General features: G+C 37.0%; 1 protein-coding gene across 1 annotated transcript in view; it reads left to right on the forward strand.

Moving 5' to 3' along the window:
• Positions 1-17687, forward strand: part of LOC145678735 (C3 and PZP-like alpha-2-macroglobulin domain-containing protein 8) — a 1617316-nt gene that overhangs the window by 1381103 nt on the left and 218526 nt on the right. The window contains exons 20-21 of the mRNA XM_081749186.1: positions 9057-9315; positions 15056-15314. Coding sequence (XP_081605312.1) covers positions 9057-9315; positions 15056-15314 — 518 coding nt within the window. The remainder of the gene's footprint in view (positions 1-9056; positions 9316-15055; positions 15315-17687) is intronic.

Genomic DNA, 17687 nt, shown 5'->3' on the forward strand with positions numbered 1-17687 from the left:
AAGAATGAATCTTTTCTCCAATTCACAAGAAAGGGTCAAATTTGATTGTAATAAATGTCGCGGCATCTCTCTCTTCTGTCAATATCCTATAAAGTTTTCTGAAATATTCTGTTAGTACGATTGATCCCGTACGCAGATGAAATTATTAGAGATTATCAGAGCGGCTTTAGGTGAAATTGATCAACTATCAACCAGATATTTACCATTCGTCAAATACTCAAAAAGAAATGGAAATACAATTATTTATTAATTTGTCAAAGACCTACGAGTTGGTTAGGAGGGAAACATTGTACAATATTCTTAACGAATTTGTATATCAAAGAAAGTTAGTAACATTAATTAAGATATGTTTAAATGAATCCCAAAGTAAAGTCCGGGTAGGAAAATGTTTGTCCATGAGCTTTCACGCGAAGAATGGCCTAAAACAAGGAGATTCTTGTTATCATCCTTATTATTCAGTTTTGCTCTGGAGCATGGGCCTGTATGCTGTTCTTGGACATCCACTGTGTGGCTTGTCCACCACAGAACATGCTGCACGAAATTTGTCTAATAACTTGGAAACTGTCATATGTGAAATGTCATTTCTCTCAGGATGCCGGGCATTGAAGTCAGTAGCAATCACTCTGGTGCATCGTCCACCACTCATTAACACAATTTCAATGCGTTCTTCCTGTGTAAGTACCATTGTGGATCACCTGAAACGATAAAGAAAATTCATCACCTCCTTGCAGTTTTAAGCTTTAATAGGCCATAACTCCTACACAAATAAAAATATCGCAAAACGAATTGCACAAATGTATTCCTCAGAAAAAGGCAGTGTAAAGTGATATGCGACATGACCCCCTTCCCGCTTGAAAAATGTAACCAAAATCCAAGATGGCGGATTTCAAGATGCCCGTCGCTGTCATCATAGCTTCTAAGGGTTGCGCCCCCATCTGTAGACAACCCATACCAAACGAGATTGATTCCTCATGCCGTTCGACTTTTATGGGTGTGTATCCAGACTTTTGCCTCACTGTGGAATGAAAATAACGTTACCCTTTTCAAAAAGTTACAGTAAACTAAACAGTAAAGAAAAAATGAGAAATCGAACAAACAGTAATTTTTCAAAACAGATAATGTTTACGGCAAAGCTCTCCTAAGGGCGTGGAATTGCCGGTACTGGTATAAATATATACAGATGGTGATCAGAAAAATGGAAACACCTGTAGTTGGCAACACGTCAGATGTATGGGTTGGTAGTGGTGTCGAGGCGCCCGCAGCGCCAGACCGCTGGTGGTGGTGTGTTAGATCGGTCTCCATACTACGTCAGGCGCAGGGAACAGCAGTGTCCAGTGGCTGCAGCAGACGGAGGTAGTGTAAAATGGGAGACCTCTCAGATTTTCAAAGAGGGCAAATTGTTGGTGCGCGGTTATGTGGAGGGAGTGTGACGGGAGTGACTACTGTGTTAGGTGTGTCGCGTGGGACAGTGTCGAAGGTGATGACGACCTACACAACACACGGGAAAACCACATCGGGGAAGCGGAATAGTGGGCTGAAGAAAATCATGAGTGACAGGTCACGCCGGGTATTAAAGCGCATTGTCAGGCAGAACCATCGTGCCACTGTGGAGCAAGTGTCGGAGTAACTCAATCAGCACCTCCCCCACCCTGTTTCGACAATCACAGTCCGCAGCGAATTACATGACATGAACTTACGGGGTCGTGTTGCACGGGCCAAACCGCTCATCAGGGACCGTAACGTTTTTGCACGCCGCAAATGGTGCCGCGACTATGCAACTTGGACCGTTGAGGACTGGAAACGTGTGATATGGTCGGATGAGTCATTCTTCAACCCTATTTCCAACCACGGACCGTGTTTATGTGTGGAGAACGCCCAAAGAAGCTTATGATTTGCAGTGTCTCCGCCCAACTGTGAAACATGGCGGCGGCTCGGTGATGCTGTGGGATGCCATATCATGGATTTTTGATTGGGTCCTGTGGTCAATCTTAGCGGACGAATCACTGCCAACGATTATGTCGCATTTTTAGGAGACCACTTGCATCCTATGGTCCGGATGGTGTTCCCGGACAATGACGCCATCTTCCAGGATGATAATGGACCCATTCACACAGCTGGCGTTGTTGCAGCGTGGTTTGAGGAACATCGGGATGAAGTTGAACATCTCCCCTGGCCGCCCAATCCCCAGATCTCAACATAATTGAACATCTGTGGTCCGTCTTGGAAACACGATTCCGGCGACGATTTCCACCTCCATCCTCTCTCACAGAACTGACCGATGCCCTGCACGCGGAATGGTGTGAAATTCCACTTGCTACCATTCACGACCTCTATGCATCCATCCCACGTCGCATCAAGGCTGTTCTGAAGGCGAAAGGTGGCCCGACACCATATTAATCTGGTAAGTTGCAATTTCGTTTCCATTTCCGTGTTTCCATTTTTCTGATCACCATCTGTATATATATATATATATATATATATATATATATATATATATATATATATATATAGAGAGAGAGAGAGAGAGAGAGAGAGAGAGGTGTGTGTGTGTGTGTGTGTGTGTGCAGTCGTGCCCCGAAATATTGTTCGTAAGGTAAGGTGATCAGACATTTCGTTTTATCCGAGACAGGCCCCTTTTTTCAGCCATTGTTCCGTTTATTTTCTAATTCTAAAACTAGATGTCTAAATGTTCCATTTTTAAGTAAAACTGGAGAAAGTCCTGGTAATTGTTATTCAAAATATAAATTATCGGAGGAACTTCTACACCATTTCTACACTACAAGAAATGACTATGGAGCTCCTTCGTGGTTAAGCGCTTTGCGTACGAACCGTTAGCGTTTAAGTACCGGGTTCGATTCCCGACGGGAGGTCATGTCATTTGAATTTTACATTAATAAGTAGGTCCACGTCTCATATAACCTGAACGGGACCTAAAACTCAAAATCAACTCAACTCAATAGTTATTTTTCTTCCCAAAACTCAATGGGAACTTTTAAGTCGTGCCTGAATTTTTTAAATGACTTTGAGGGCTTGGAACTTCTGAATACACTCTTGATTACCTTATCATTTTCGTTCGTGTATTTTGTATCGAAATGTAATATTGAGAATCAGCCCACCCGATTCATAATTATGGGTCCCGTTTCTGCAAGTTTAACATTCTGGTCACTTTATCGTAAGCCTACGAGAAAATATTGTTCACAAAAGTGGTTCGTAAACCAAACTGTCTGCAAAATCAAAAGTTCGTAAATGCAAGATCCCTTATATTTGTGTGTGCAACAAATTAGCGCTTCAAGTGAAAGAAAAAAGTAAACTTTCGGAGGGCATCGCCAGTTCCGTTCCCCAATAGTTCCGCCACTGGTCAAAAGGTTATACCAACGAGATATTAATTGCAGACGCTATTTTATTTTCATTTATTTTACCAATTTGCAAGATTAAAGAACATTACCAAACAATATAGCAGCTATAGGAATAGAACTATTCGAAAGTTCTATGCTGTTGTTGAATACTCCATTTCATGAGTTCATTTACTTAATAAATAAATAACAATTCTTTTGCTATATGAAAAAGATGAACATTTTTTATATTTTTGAAAATAAGAAGGGCAGATGTAAAAGTATCAAGCTAAAGAAGGTGTGATCCAGGGGATTACCGATGCAGGCTTTGTGCACTAATTTTCCGAGGATACTTTGCGGTCAGTGACGTCATATAGTGCGTGGAGTTAGCGTAAAAATATTTCACTTCCGGCTACCAGGCTGCAATTTTACACAGTTCTTATATGTATACGAAAGAACAGAAAACCACCGGGAGACACTCGATCCAATGTCCAGAACTCGTGTGATGACGTCATCAAACTGGCGGACAGCTTGATTTAAAAAAAAGCCATATCTCCGTTATTTATGGACCGATCTTCTTCAATCTTGGCTCATTTTAAAGGAAATTAAATTTGCAATAAAACATGGTACCAAAATATTTCCTCTAAAATTAACCGTTTCGGAGTTATTTAAGAATTTAATAAATTAATGAGTATTTATTGAAGAAAAATACAAAATAGCTCCGAAACCCTTAGTTTTAGACGAAACACTTAGGTAACGTTTTATATTGTTAACCTTTAAAATGAGCTATTAATGAAGAAAATCGGTCCATAAATAACTGAGATATCACATATAGCGTGTTAATTACATTATTAAAATGGCGGTCACAAATTCTAACTGATAGTGACAAATTCAGCCAAAATACTTTGCTTCCATATACCAGTTCCAAATTTTGCACAGTGTTTATATACATAATAAATAATTTGAAAATACCTGGGAGACACTTGATTTAACGCGCTGAACTCCTATGTTGACGTCATCAAAATGGCCGCCGGGATTAAAAACATAGGTTTGCTGAAATACACTTAACTTCGTTACCAATCACTTTATTGAGTCTTCCAATTGTTCCATTTGAAAGAGCATGAAATAAGCTACAAAAGTTTTATTCGATTTTAAATGGTTTATGGCGCTGACAACGTGGAAGGGGGTAAAAAAACAATGTTTTGAAATGGTTGCTGTTGGCTTAATATATTTTGCTATGACATTTCTGTTACTATAAGAGGCGTTAACTCAAGTAAACAAATTACATCCATTGCAATGTTGAATGCTTGTATAATTTTTCATTCATCATTAATGATTCATCTTTAATTATAAATTATACCACAAAACAGTGAACATGAAAATAAAAAGTTATTTACATCTTTTAGTGGATCCAATGCCCTCTTTTTACTGATTGGCAAAAATGAAAAAAAAAAATACTTTTCTTTTCTTAGGAACGGTAACAGATATTTACAACAGTTTCTCACAATGAAAACATGTACAGTCCATATGGATTATTAACGCGGAAGCCACAACTATTGAAAACAATGTAAACTTTAAACAAAGTGAAAAGTTTGTAAGATTACACTTAATTTCTGCACTGACCCTCACAACTACAAAGTAAAGTGCAAAGTTCGTGTATTTTTACACATTGACAGCGCGTGCAAATCTGTTTGCACTTGCATGCTATCAAGTTTTTTTTAGCTTTTCCATAGTGAAGTCAGGGGTGCCCACAAGGGGGGGCTATGACGCAAACTGCGTCATTGAAATATTGTGGGGGGGTTAAAAATCCATATAAATATGTTTGATGGGGGGGGGTAAAATTAATCGAAAAGAAGATTTTTTTCATGGAAGAACACCTACGGATAGACAATTGGGGGGGGGTGCGTCATGGACATAAGGGGGGGTGGGCACCACTGGTGAAGTTTGGGCTTGTCGACCAGAGGGGCTCGTAGTCATCTGCAGTCTTCTCCCATCCCCACTCAAAAGGATCCAAACGTTGGCTGTTCCGTTGAAGACAGTTTGTCCACAAAGAACATTGTAGGATAGCCCTCTTCAAGTGTTGCAACAGAGCGTTGCTGGTTGATGGAATATTTTCAATGGGTCTGTTTTGCTGGGTAAAGAGAATCCGCCTGGCCTCATTGACGATCTCTGAAAAACTTGATGAATGGTACATAAGAACTACAAAGCGTTGAATGAGTAAAAACGTGTCGTCATCTTCAAAGATGTTGTCCAGAACTTGAGAATATGCCGGAAAAGATTTGTCTACATCTCGGAAAGCCATCCACGTTTTCCATGCAGTGGTTTTGCCAATACTTGCAAAACTTGACACAGTGTCAGCCATCGTAAATGGATGGAAGAAAGGCAAAAGATCTGGAACTTTGTTGTGCAACTCATAGATCGGAAGGTATTGGAAGTGCTTTCCACTGCCGTTTTCAATCCAAAATTCTTTCAGTGTATTGAGTCTAGAAAAAGCATATATAGCAATTACTACCACGTCACTATCAACAGTTTTCACCATGACCTAAGAACAACCCGAGTATTCCATGGCATGCCATACATGTAGTAGGAGACGGGCATCGGCTTCTTCATGGAATTCGGAAGATATGGCTTCAAATGTCGCTCTCATTTGCGATCCAATTACCGTGTCTCTGTAGGTGTAAATGACTTTTTCCCGGCGGGAAGATCCATTTTGACCAGGTTTTCAGCTAAAAATTCAAAGAGTTCTTCTTTGTTTTTACTGTCAGCAAGGAACTTACTGTAAGATTTGGGGATGACAACATTAGATTTTACATTTATTCTAAGCCCAGACCCTCTCGACTGCCTTACGTCATTTTCTAGGCTTCCTTCTAGGTAGCGGTCAAAAACTAGGTCAACTCTTTCCACAGATCTTATTCTCATTAGAATGTATGGTTTAACAATCTGGTCGCAGTACTCTTGAAATATCCGGCTAGATTTAGGGATAATCATATGGATCAAGGCTGCTGCATCGATTATGAGCGAAGAAACTTCTGGCTCATGAGCAGTGGTCACCCGAATTCCACTTGACTCGACGATACAGGACACCACGTCGGATTTTTTTTATTGGTTTTCCGAGCTTACTGCGGTCGGATATGGAAGGTGGACATGAGCTATTTTCATGAGTAAAGAACTTTTTGACGTCAATTTCCCTTGATTGACTAGCAAGGTACAACTTGGCAAAAAGAGTATTGTCTTTTCTCAGGTCTACTATTTTTTGCTTGTCTTTGGACTTAACTGTAACTTTCTTAGCACTCATCTAGGGAATGTTGTTTCTTTTGATGACATCATGGATGGAAACTTATCTAAGGATAAACCGATCTTCGTCAAATGTATCAAATTGGCTTTTCCCTGTAGCATTTGCCGACATGACGCTCATCGCATTTTCTTCTCAGAGAATGATTCTACTGCTGTTGACTGTAGTTAACTCGTCATCTTCGAATGGGTTGCCGTGTGATTCAAACACTTCAACAAGAGCAGAAACATGGTTTTCGAATTTCTTATGAAAACTTGGAATATTTTCATGATGCTCCTCGGATGTGATGTTAGATTTCAGGTTCCGATCCATTTCGAACTCTCCAATCATGCGGCAACTACGGGTCCTTCAACCATCCATTGCAATAATCCCTCCCCTTGACTTAGACGGGATAGGTTAATTGAAGAATTTTTAATTAATTTGTTCTTCTGCTAATCTAACTGGTCATGTGCCATCCTGGAAAATTTTCTTTTCGTTTTGCAGCCAGATATATTTCCGTTTTGAAACTCACGGAACATTGTTGGATGCATCTCTGCAGTTGCTTTAAGTTGTACAAAAACACTGGCGGCCATTGTGCATAGTTAGCATGATCGAGTCTATCAAATTGCCCTCTCGAATGCTGCGGACCTAATCTAAAATGAGACATTCTAGCACCATGGTGGTCTTCCAGTACATTGTGTGATAGAATATTTGTTTCTCTTCTAAAAATTTGGTAAGTAACAGAAGTCACCACTAGCAAAAACAAAATAATTTTTTTTTTTTTGCGTTTTCTTCAAGCAGAAACTTCTGCCATCTACTAGAAGAAAATGTACGGATCTTCTTTTCATCCACTTCCAAGTTGTCATCGCCATATATAGTTCATAAACCATTTACCTATAAACTAAAACGAATAACATTTATGTAGCATATTTCATGTTCTTTCAAATGGAACAATTGGAAGACTCAATAAAATGATTGGTAACGGAGATAGTTGTATTTAAGCAAACCTATGTTTTTAATCATGGCGACCATTTTGATGACGTCAACATAGGAGTTCAGCGTGTTAAATCAAATGTCTTCCAGGTATTTTCAAATTATTTATTATGTATATAAACACTGTGCAAAATTTGGAACTGGTATATGGAAGCAAAGTATTTTGGCTGAATTTGTCACTATCAGTTAGAAGTTGTGACCGCCATTTTAATAATGTAATTAACACGTTATATGTGATATCTCAGTTATTTATGGACCGATTTTCTTCATTAATAGCTCATTTTAAATGTAATGAAATTAGCAATATAACACGTTACCTAAGTGTTTCGTCTAAAACTAAGGATTTCGGAGCTATTTTGTATTTTTCTACAATAAATACTCATTAATTTATTAAATTCTTAAATAACTCCGAAACGGTTAATTTTAGAGGAAATATTTTGATAAGGTGCTTTATTGCAAATTTAATTTCCTTTAAAACGAGCCGAGTTGAAGAAAATCGGTCCATAAATAACGGAGATATGGCTTATTTTTTGAATCGAGCTGTCCGCCATTTTGATGACATCATCACATGAGTTCCGGACGTCAGATAAAGTGTCTCCCGGCGGATTCTTTTCCTTTGGTATACATATAAGAACTGTTTAAAATTGCAGACTGGTAGCCGGAAGTGAAATATTTTGGTGGTTTCTGACACTAACTCCATGCACTAATATGGAAGTATCGCCAAGGATGTTATAAAATAGAGGATCTGTCCATACCACAAAATCATCAAGGCATATGTATCCTATGATTGGTGATTTTCTTACCTGTAAAAGGTTATTCCGGGTAATTTCTTCTCTTCTATCTGTACACCCATATGTTCAACGTGTAACCATTGTATAATATAAATGTGAAGGAACAACTTAAATAGAAATAAACGACAGACACACTGCGTATCTACATCTGAAGATCGCAATGCTTTGAGCCAACATACATGGCAGTCATTCAGTTAGACTACCTAATAGGATGAAGATACGTACATATGGACAGATCCACTATTTTATAATATACTTGGGAATTGCGAGGTATCGTTCAAGAGAACAAGTAAAATACTGCATATGCAATTACGCTAGTTGGTATACTGTTTCAAGATGGGTAAAAATCCCTCCATATGACGTCACGGACAGGGAGCCAATCAGAGTGCTAAACGCGAACTGGAGCTACCTGTTATTTTATATACCTTAAGTGAGTGTGTTCTTTCAAAGGAAAAATGTAGATAATTTACGTAGTTATTAACAATAGTTCTCTTGTAGAAGACCATAAAACCGGAAAGTTATGTTCAAAAATAAGATTTTGTTATCCATTTGCATTGTTTAAAAATATTACATATTTCTAGAGTAACACTAATTTGTATGTCTTTGAATGATAAAGTACGACTTATCTTTTTCGTATATGAACTAACATAAGTTTTATCTTCCTTATAGGAGCACTGTGAACATATTAGAGCTTCTCTCCAAAGTACAAGCATATTTCAGCGTTGACCCGGAACTTCTTATGTCCGTCAAGAGATGGATCCACCTACGTCAACAAGAGGACGGGAGGTTCACGCCGCTCTCAACAGATGTCGCGCCATTCGATATATCAGCTCTAAATAACATAGACGCAAAAGCTTCGTTGCAACGAGCTGTTGAATTTACCGGCGAAACATTAGCTTCGCTTTTGGGAGTTGGCATGGAAAATGAGGTCAGCCTCTTTCTTTCTTTCTTTCACTTTCTCGGCAAAATATTTTTAAGTGTTCAAATAAATTAACTGTTGAAATTATTAAATAATGATCAAACTAAAAAGTTCAACTAGAGACCGTTAGAGACATTCGATTGAAGTTAAAATTTAAAGTGTCCTTTTGTGCACAAGGTCAAGGGTTCAATTCCAGATGAGAGAATATTAAACCTTTATAGCACTTTCATACACAACAACTAAGTTGTGCCACTTATATGAACGGAAATATAAACCAAGCAAATAATAGCAGATACCGACATTGTTTTCTTTGTTTCTTACTGTTTTCTATCTTTCAGCACCCACGTATTTTCTCTGTAGTGGAATAGGGCAGGCCCGTAGCCAGCCCAAAGATTTAGGGGGGCCCGGTAAAAGTTAGGGGGGCCCGACCCAATCATATTATACTTCATCACCATAATATAGTTCATTTGCAAGCTTACCGTGAAATTTTATGGGGGCCAGCCAAAGTTTAGGGGGGCCCGGCCCCCTCTTGCCCCCCCGTGGATACGGGCCTGGAATAGGGTTGCTAGGGCATAAGAAATATATAACACCTACGTTACTAGGCTATATTAGGTCTGTAGTTTCAATTAAAACCACAGTAAGGGGAACGGTGGGTCAGTGATAGACCACTTACTTCTATCCTGGTTCGATCCTCGGCCATGTAAGTTTATGGCGGATAACATCGTGTCCATGGGTTTCATCAGACTACACAGATTTCCTCCCACTTTATCATTCCACCAATTCTCCCGGTATCATTCACTTGCTTTAATCATCGTCTCCCGTTGCCTGAAAAGGCATAATTATGAGGCATTAAAATCAAATATTTAATTTCATTTCGCATATATAGCATGTCCCAAATTCTTATGTACACTCATCTCCAAAATGATTGTCGCATAACTATAACTGTCTTTTTGTAAGAATATAATTTGATAATGATTTTGCAGGGTACTTTTAATACTGATACTGTATGTATAATCGGGAAATGTATATTTGTGGTAAATTTCATAGGAAAAGAATTATAAACACGAAAATTAGAATGAGAAAAACAAAATGTTTCTAATGCACAGGGAAGTTTTATTTTCGTTTTATTGTTCTTATTTACTGCTGTTTTGACATGAAATTTGCCACATACATGTCTTTGTCGATTATACACATACTAACATTATAAGAAGTACTACGCGAATTCGTTATCAACTTATATTCTTACAACAACATATTTATAGACATACGACAATAATTTTGGACATGAGTGTACATTCTTTAGAACATAATAGATCTCTAATTGAAGCGAATAAGTATAAACGTTTTGTAGTGTTATATATCTAAAGGAGATAAACGTTTTAAATAGCAACCTTCCACCGCAATACATCGTTGACAAATGTAAATCAAAGCGACATGCTTTTCTTTCTAATGTTTTTATGGTATACGATATGAGACCTGTTCAATTTGTTCTCTCAAATCTGCCAGTATTGGTGGGTTTTCAACGTACACTATGTTCTTTACAGTTTCCCAAGGAGGGAAGTCTAGAGGGGTTTATATCCGAAAATCGAGGTGGTACTGCGTACCACTTTCTGTTCGTCGCATCCACCTCGCAGGAAATCACACTTAAGTATGTACGTAATTACGTTGATCAAAGAATGTCTGAATTTCTGCTCTTTGTTATAGTCCTGCAACAAACGAAACGTTGTTTTCCTCTACCTTTTCAATTATTAACCATACATTGTTAAACACGGTATTTGACACACCGTATACACATGTAAGTATATTGTATATATACAGGATGTATCAAAAGTCCGGGACCATATAAGCCAACTCCATTATGAGTAAATACTGTATACGGAAAAAAGGAAAAAGGAAGAAAATCATTAGAAATATGTGATTTTCAATTTAAAATGGTGGAATTTTTTCCAATCGCATCAGTAGTTTGGCCTCTACACTGCTAACTCACCTTATGTTAAATTCAAACTCAATGTTTCCGCTTCAGTAGATTGTTCGAACAGAACGTAATGGCATGCAAAGATGATACGGGAAACGTGCACATTCTTACATAAGGGGATATAGAATACTCGAATCCGTTTCTAATCAATGCTGTAATTTTGGTATGTTGAAGACCCAAGGAAACAGCCTGTTGATCTGGCAACCTTGCTTTTTCATTTAACCTAGAGCATTGGTCTATTGCCCTGGATTTTGGTACACCCGGTATTGTGTGTACGTTGAAATATAACTGACATTGGTGCACCGAATTTTATTTTATTTTAATATAATTCTTCCGTGATGGTTTTGTGTAAATTTTATTCGATCTAACTATAGTCTTTGATGCTAGAGCATGAAACTCTTCAACGGTTGTCAGTGGTTATACCATAACTAAGCGTATCTAGATTGTATGTATTAAATTGATTCTTTTTATTTGATTTCAGTTCAGCGTCCCTTTCATCCTTGAAGCGATATGAGACATTGACCTACGGTTTGACGTGGGATTTGCATCCGAATCACATGAGCTCCAGATGGGAATCGAACATGGATCTCTTACACCAAAGACGCGTACGCTATTCACATAACCAAGAAGGAGTTCTATGTTTATTAGCGTACAATTTCGTAATGCACAGACCTATTTGAAGAAGTATATTTGTTCGTAGATCGACCAATCTTAAAGGAAGTTGGTTTCCTACATTTGCTTTATAATTATCACTATCATTATCATTATAGATATTCTACCATTATTGGCAGGTCACTTGCCGCAACTGGAAAGCTTCAATGCTCCATGGTTTTTCGATAACCTCTTCGTTTTCATATTAATAATATTTTGTTTTCATATTGTCTATTAATTGTAGGCTCCTTCATAATCTCCCTCTCCTTTCTTCCACCATACCCTCTAGCACGTCCGTCATGATACAATTTCTTCTTAGCCAATGTCCCAACCAGTTTCTCTTCCTCTTCTTAATAATTTCTAAAACTGTTCTTTTCTCGCCCACCATTTTTAACATCGTCTCATTCGTTTTTTTTCCTTCGACCCAACTAATTATTTCCATTCTTCTCCACACCCACATTTCTAACAGGTAACTAAACAATTGCGATAACGATAGAACGAACTTTAAAATAAGTGTAGACAGACATTTGAAACACTAAAAACCAGATAATATAAGGTTTTTATATATTAAAAAAATATTACCAACTTCAGAAAACACTAAAAATCAGAAAATAGATTTAAAAGAGTTAAAAGGTGAAAATAATTTTTAAATGGCCTAAAACATTTGTATAAGCAATAAACAAAATTGATGTCTCTCTCTTAAGTCATGCAAAATAATGCCTAAAAATATTATTTGCAACTATAATTCTACATTTAAATAGCTAACACAGTCGACCCAATGCTGTATTGTGATTGAGTCGATTTTTCGTGCAAAAAAAAAAAAAACATCTTTGGGGCTCATTTTAAAGTAATCAAAGCTTTAGATTTCAATTAAAGAATTTTCATCAACATGTTAGCACCGTTGAAAAATTATCATCACCAAAACTTAAAAAAAAAATGAATTATTTGAGTTTTACGTCTTACTCTACGTTAAAAGAGACCGAATGATGAAAATTGAATGAAATTGTGGGAAGATGAAAGTGGGAGGAAACATGAGAACCCCGAGAAAACCCACGCACACGGTAACCAAAAATCAACTGTTGCCCAACATTCATTTGGTTAATTGGGTATTACGAAATAATTTTCTTGGTTTAGGACATACATCAATTGTTATTGATAATTGAAACATTTTAAAATTATTTTCTCCTATTACCGCTTTTAAAATTATTTTCTCCTTTTACCGCTTTTAAAATTATTTTCTCCTTTTAGCGCTTTTAAAATTATTTTCTCCTTTTAGCGCTTTTAAAATTATTTTCTTCTTTCAGAGCTTTTAAAATTATTTTCTTCTTTTAGCGCTTTTAAAATTATTTTCTCCTTTTAACGCTTTTAAAATTATTTTCTACTCTTTGGCACTCTCTGAGGTTGGTTAATATTTTTATAAAAGTTTTCCTTCCGTATTCTTTTACAGATTCACATTTTAAAAGTCTGTTTATTTTATTTATGTTTCGTTTCCTTCGAAAATAAACGTAAGAAGTTTGCGAACAATTAAAGACGTTTTATATAATTTTGTCCAACAAATCTTTTTTGTTTATTGGGGTGGAATTTTGGACCTAGCTATTTTGTCACTTTGCCTAATATTATCAGGTGTTCTTCAGATATATAATTGTTTAGATACAAAAATCAAATTCCCCACAAAAATTGTCATTTGTCCTGATTCCCACCACACTTAACGATTTAATCTATGTAAGAAAACTCATATATAAAGAGGAATTAATATTCTTTCTAAGCAATCCCAAGATTTGAACTTTTTGTTCCCTTTTGGCATTATAAATTACAATATTTATTTGTTTATTGATTATTTTTTGTGATATTAAAATAGCCCTACTTTTAAAGTATGTATCAAATTAAATGCTTCAAAAATTAGAATTACTGTACGTGACGTACTTTGTTTGATTGTGTATCAAGAGATATATCAATGTTTCTAAGGACTTATATCCCTGTTAGGTTCAACACTAAAGATATGCCACATTGACTTGATCCCTAGTGTTCTGTAGCAAGCGCTGCTATCGGCTGAAGGAATTCCACTCGCTTTCTCTCGCTTAGAAACAACTGAACCCTTATTGGCTCAAAGTGTGGATGTGTGAGGGTGTGAGCTTTAGTTCGCATTTTTGCCACTGCTCAAGACATTTTAGCAGCACGATAATACCTTATAATTTCGAAAAATAAGTATGGCATTTGGTGACAGCATAAGATGTTCAAAAGTTCAGAAAAGAAAATGTTATTTCCAGAAAAAATCATTATTTAAATGACCCAAACTAAACTAAAACTAAACTATTTCTAAAATACCTAAGCCGGACCATTTCAGTCAAAGTTGAGTGTAACCCTTAGCCAATCAGGATCGAATATTAGTGTTGTTAGGAACTGACGCACGTTTGAACTACGAATCATGCAATTGAAATATCCATTCAATTCTAAGTAGAATGAGCTCAGTGGTAGAGCGTTCACCTCTGGTGCTTGGGATACCGGGTTCGATCCCAGCCCCCGCCAAGTGACCTTTGTGGTGGACAAACACCGTGTGCGTGGTTTTTAGGGGTTCTCCCGTTTCCTCTCACTTTCTTCATTTCAACATTTCATTCATTGCTCATCATCACCGTCTCCTTAGCCTAATCAGCATAACCGTGGGATGTAAAACTCAAAGATTTTCTAAGTAGAATGAAGTCAGTGTTCAAGCAAAATAACCTAATCACAAAGTGGATAATAATAATAATAATAATAATAATAATAATAATAATAATAATAATAATAATAATAATAATAATAATAATAATAATAATAATAAAATTTGTGCACTTATGACTCATTAGTACCCTTATCAAATCTCTATAAAGAATAATAAGAAGAAGACAGCCGTTTCGGTTTTGAGCTGTTCTTTCTGTTGTCTATCAAGTACATAATTCAAGGACTTATGGTTCGAAGATAGTACATACACATATCCCCGAAGTAAACTTCACATTGCATGCCTGTTAAGTTGCTGTCGGCTTCAGACTTAGTTCCATTCACTGTAAATAAACTATTATTAGTGGTAGTGGACGTAATTATTACTAAATTTGTTATAATTGATTCTATTTCTCTTATATTTTTCAGGTGGATTCAGATGTTGTACTGAAAGCACGTTATTTTCTCGAGAGAAACTTGTTCCAAGTTGACGAACCTTGTGCGATGGCAGTCCTTACATATGCTCTTGTCTTATCACAAAGTGATTTAGCATCTACGGCACTTGATAGGCTGAGAAATATGTCTACCAATGAGGAAGGAGATTTTGGTTGGCCACATCCTCAAATCAAGAGCACTCCTGATTGGCTGTATGAAGAAACTGGGAACTTAAAGAAGGAACCACCAATCTGTGAGTATTATATCGTTTTCCTTTTTCCTTTCGAAGCTGTATGTATATACAATCAATTCAGCTCACGCTTATGGAATGAATCAAATTCAACGAATAAAACTACACATTAACAAACACTGAAGTTCAAATATCCATTCAGTTCTAAGTAGAATGAAGTCAGTCTTTATGTAAAAGAAGCTAATCACAAAATGAATAATAATAATAATAATAAAATCTTTGCTCTTTTTCATTTATAATATTTTAGTTTAATAATTGTAGTGGGGTATTTAGGGATTGGCTATCGGGATCAAGGCCCTCCCCCCGAAATAAATTTGTTATATGAACAATTTCATTAAAATTTGTCGACACCCAAAAGAAAATATATAAGTTCTTATTCACGTGTTGTGCATATTCGCCCCCAAAACAAAACCCCAAACATGTCACTGTGTAAGTGCAAATTATGAAGCAATATTGCTTAGAATGTGGCACCTTCTGATCTGTCTAGCTACTTCACTGGTCTCCGTCTCACTGTACTAACAGTTTTCGGTTCTCTAAAGAACCCAATCCTCCAACAATTGCAAAGCTACAAATCTCGTTATTGAAGTTTGCACTCAATTTTCACAGCTCCGAATCTAAAAAACTAACAAATGCCAAATTACAAATTCCGCTATTCTAGAATGCACTCAATTCTATAAGCTTCTGATTCTCTAAAGCAGTGGATCCCCAATCGGTGTATTAAGCAGTTCCATAGGGTATGTCGCGAAATTTTAGAATCATGAAGTATTTATTAATTAATCAAAATCAATTTTGAGATATACTGTAGCAGTCAACGTTTCCGTAGCAACAATAGTGCTCAGTACTATACAGGGATAAAGTGGATTTGAAAAGGTAGGGGGACGGTACGTAGTGGCATGACATCATGCCGCCCCATGCCTATCTTTGCCCACTGTATTTTCTTTAGGAACTGGGGACGACGTATATATTTTCTGTAGGTGGGGAGACGACGTCCTCCCGCGTTCTTGTGCACTTTTACCCCTGGTACTATTTAGAATCACGTTTTTGTAGAAATTTATAGGCATACACTGTTATAATTTATATGTATTATTATTAATACTAAATCAAACATGCATGTCTCGTTTGGAGGAGAGGGCTACTCACTAAAATATGTTGTCAGTCGAAAAAGACTCTAAATAATCAAAACCATTTAAACATTTACAAATCTCGTAGTTCAAAATGAACTCGATTCCAACTTTACAAATATTACGAAATTTTTGAATAAAGTATATTTAAAGTACTGCATTAAATACCCAACTCTTCGTTGTTGTTAGGGGATTTGTAATTCTTGTCCTTTTTTCTGTTTACGACCGACGAAAGGGATAACACTACGCGGCGCAGCTGTAAAGGTTTTGCTTCCACCTGAGTCGTCTGTCATAATCTGGGTGGTTAGCCGAATAGTATATAAACAACAGGTCAAATGCTAAACAGGTTCTAAATGTGATGGTAGGAGCGGGATTCACAATAAAACTACCGGAAGTATTAGACTTTGGAGCTCTTTGGTTTGAATTCAAGAGGCTGGTGCTGCCTCATTTAAGAAGATGATGCTATCTGTATACTAGATTTGCCATGGAAGACCCGGGTTCGATTCCCAGCAGGAGCTCATGTGGTTGGGATCCTACGTTAAGCTGTAGGTCCACGTCTTATATAGCCTCGACGTTGAAAGGGACGCTAAACTGAAATCAGATTCAAATCCAAATCTATGCTAGATAACTATACTAAAGAATAATACACATATCTTAATATTGTGACTCAACATTGGGTAAATATGATTGATTGTTGTACCGTAATAAACAACGATGAAACCAGGTTCCAATCCAAACGTAAGAGATGGCGTGGTCTTTTGATTAAACTCTCTTGTAGGGGCAATGTGGTGGGGAACGACCTATATAGTGAGGTACATCTTTCATAATGCTTTGAGAACCCGTCAAATACATTGGATTCAATCTCAAGTCGTGGTCGTAGTTTGGAGAAAACGTTAATAGATCATCCTTGATAACCTTGGTATTATATACAACGTAAAAATAAAAACTCATCTTCGGTTTACATTGTCTTGGGTTCGGTTCCCGGTGGGAGATCAGAAAAAATAATTTCATAATCATTCATTTTCATTAAACATCCCTCTCTTTTAGCCTAAAGTATATAATGTGGGACGTTAAATTAAAATTTCGTTTTAGTGGTCAAGGTGACTCAGTGATAGTGCTCTAACCTCTGCTACTTGGGGCCCTGTTTCTATCCTCGACCAAGTGGTGGACAACATCGCGTTCGAGGTTTTCTCAGGATACTCAACTTTCCTCCTACACTATCATTCCAATAATTATTCCATCATCATTCTGTTGC

The sequence above is a fragment of the Thermobia domestica genome, chromosome 2 (assembly GCF_964235325.1).
Source record: "Thermobia domestica chromosome 2, izTheDome1.hap1.1, whole genome shotgun sequence".
NCBI classification, from domain to species: domain Eukaryota; kingdom Metazoa; phylum Arthropoda; class Insecta; order Zygentoma; family Lepismatidae; genus Thermobia; species Thermobia domestica.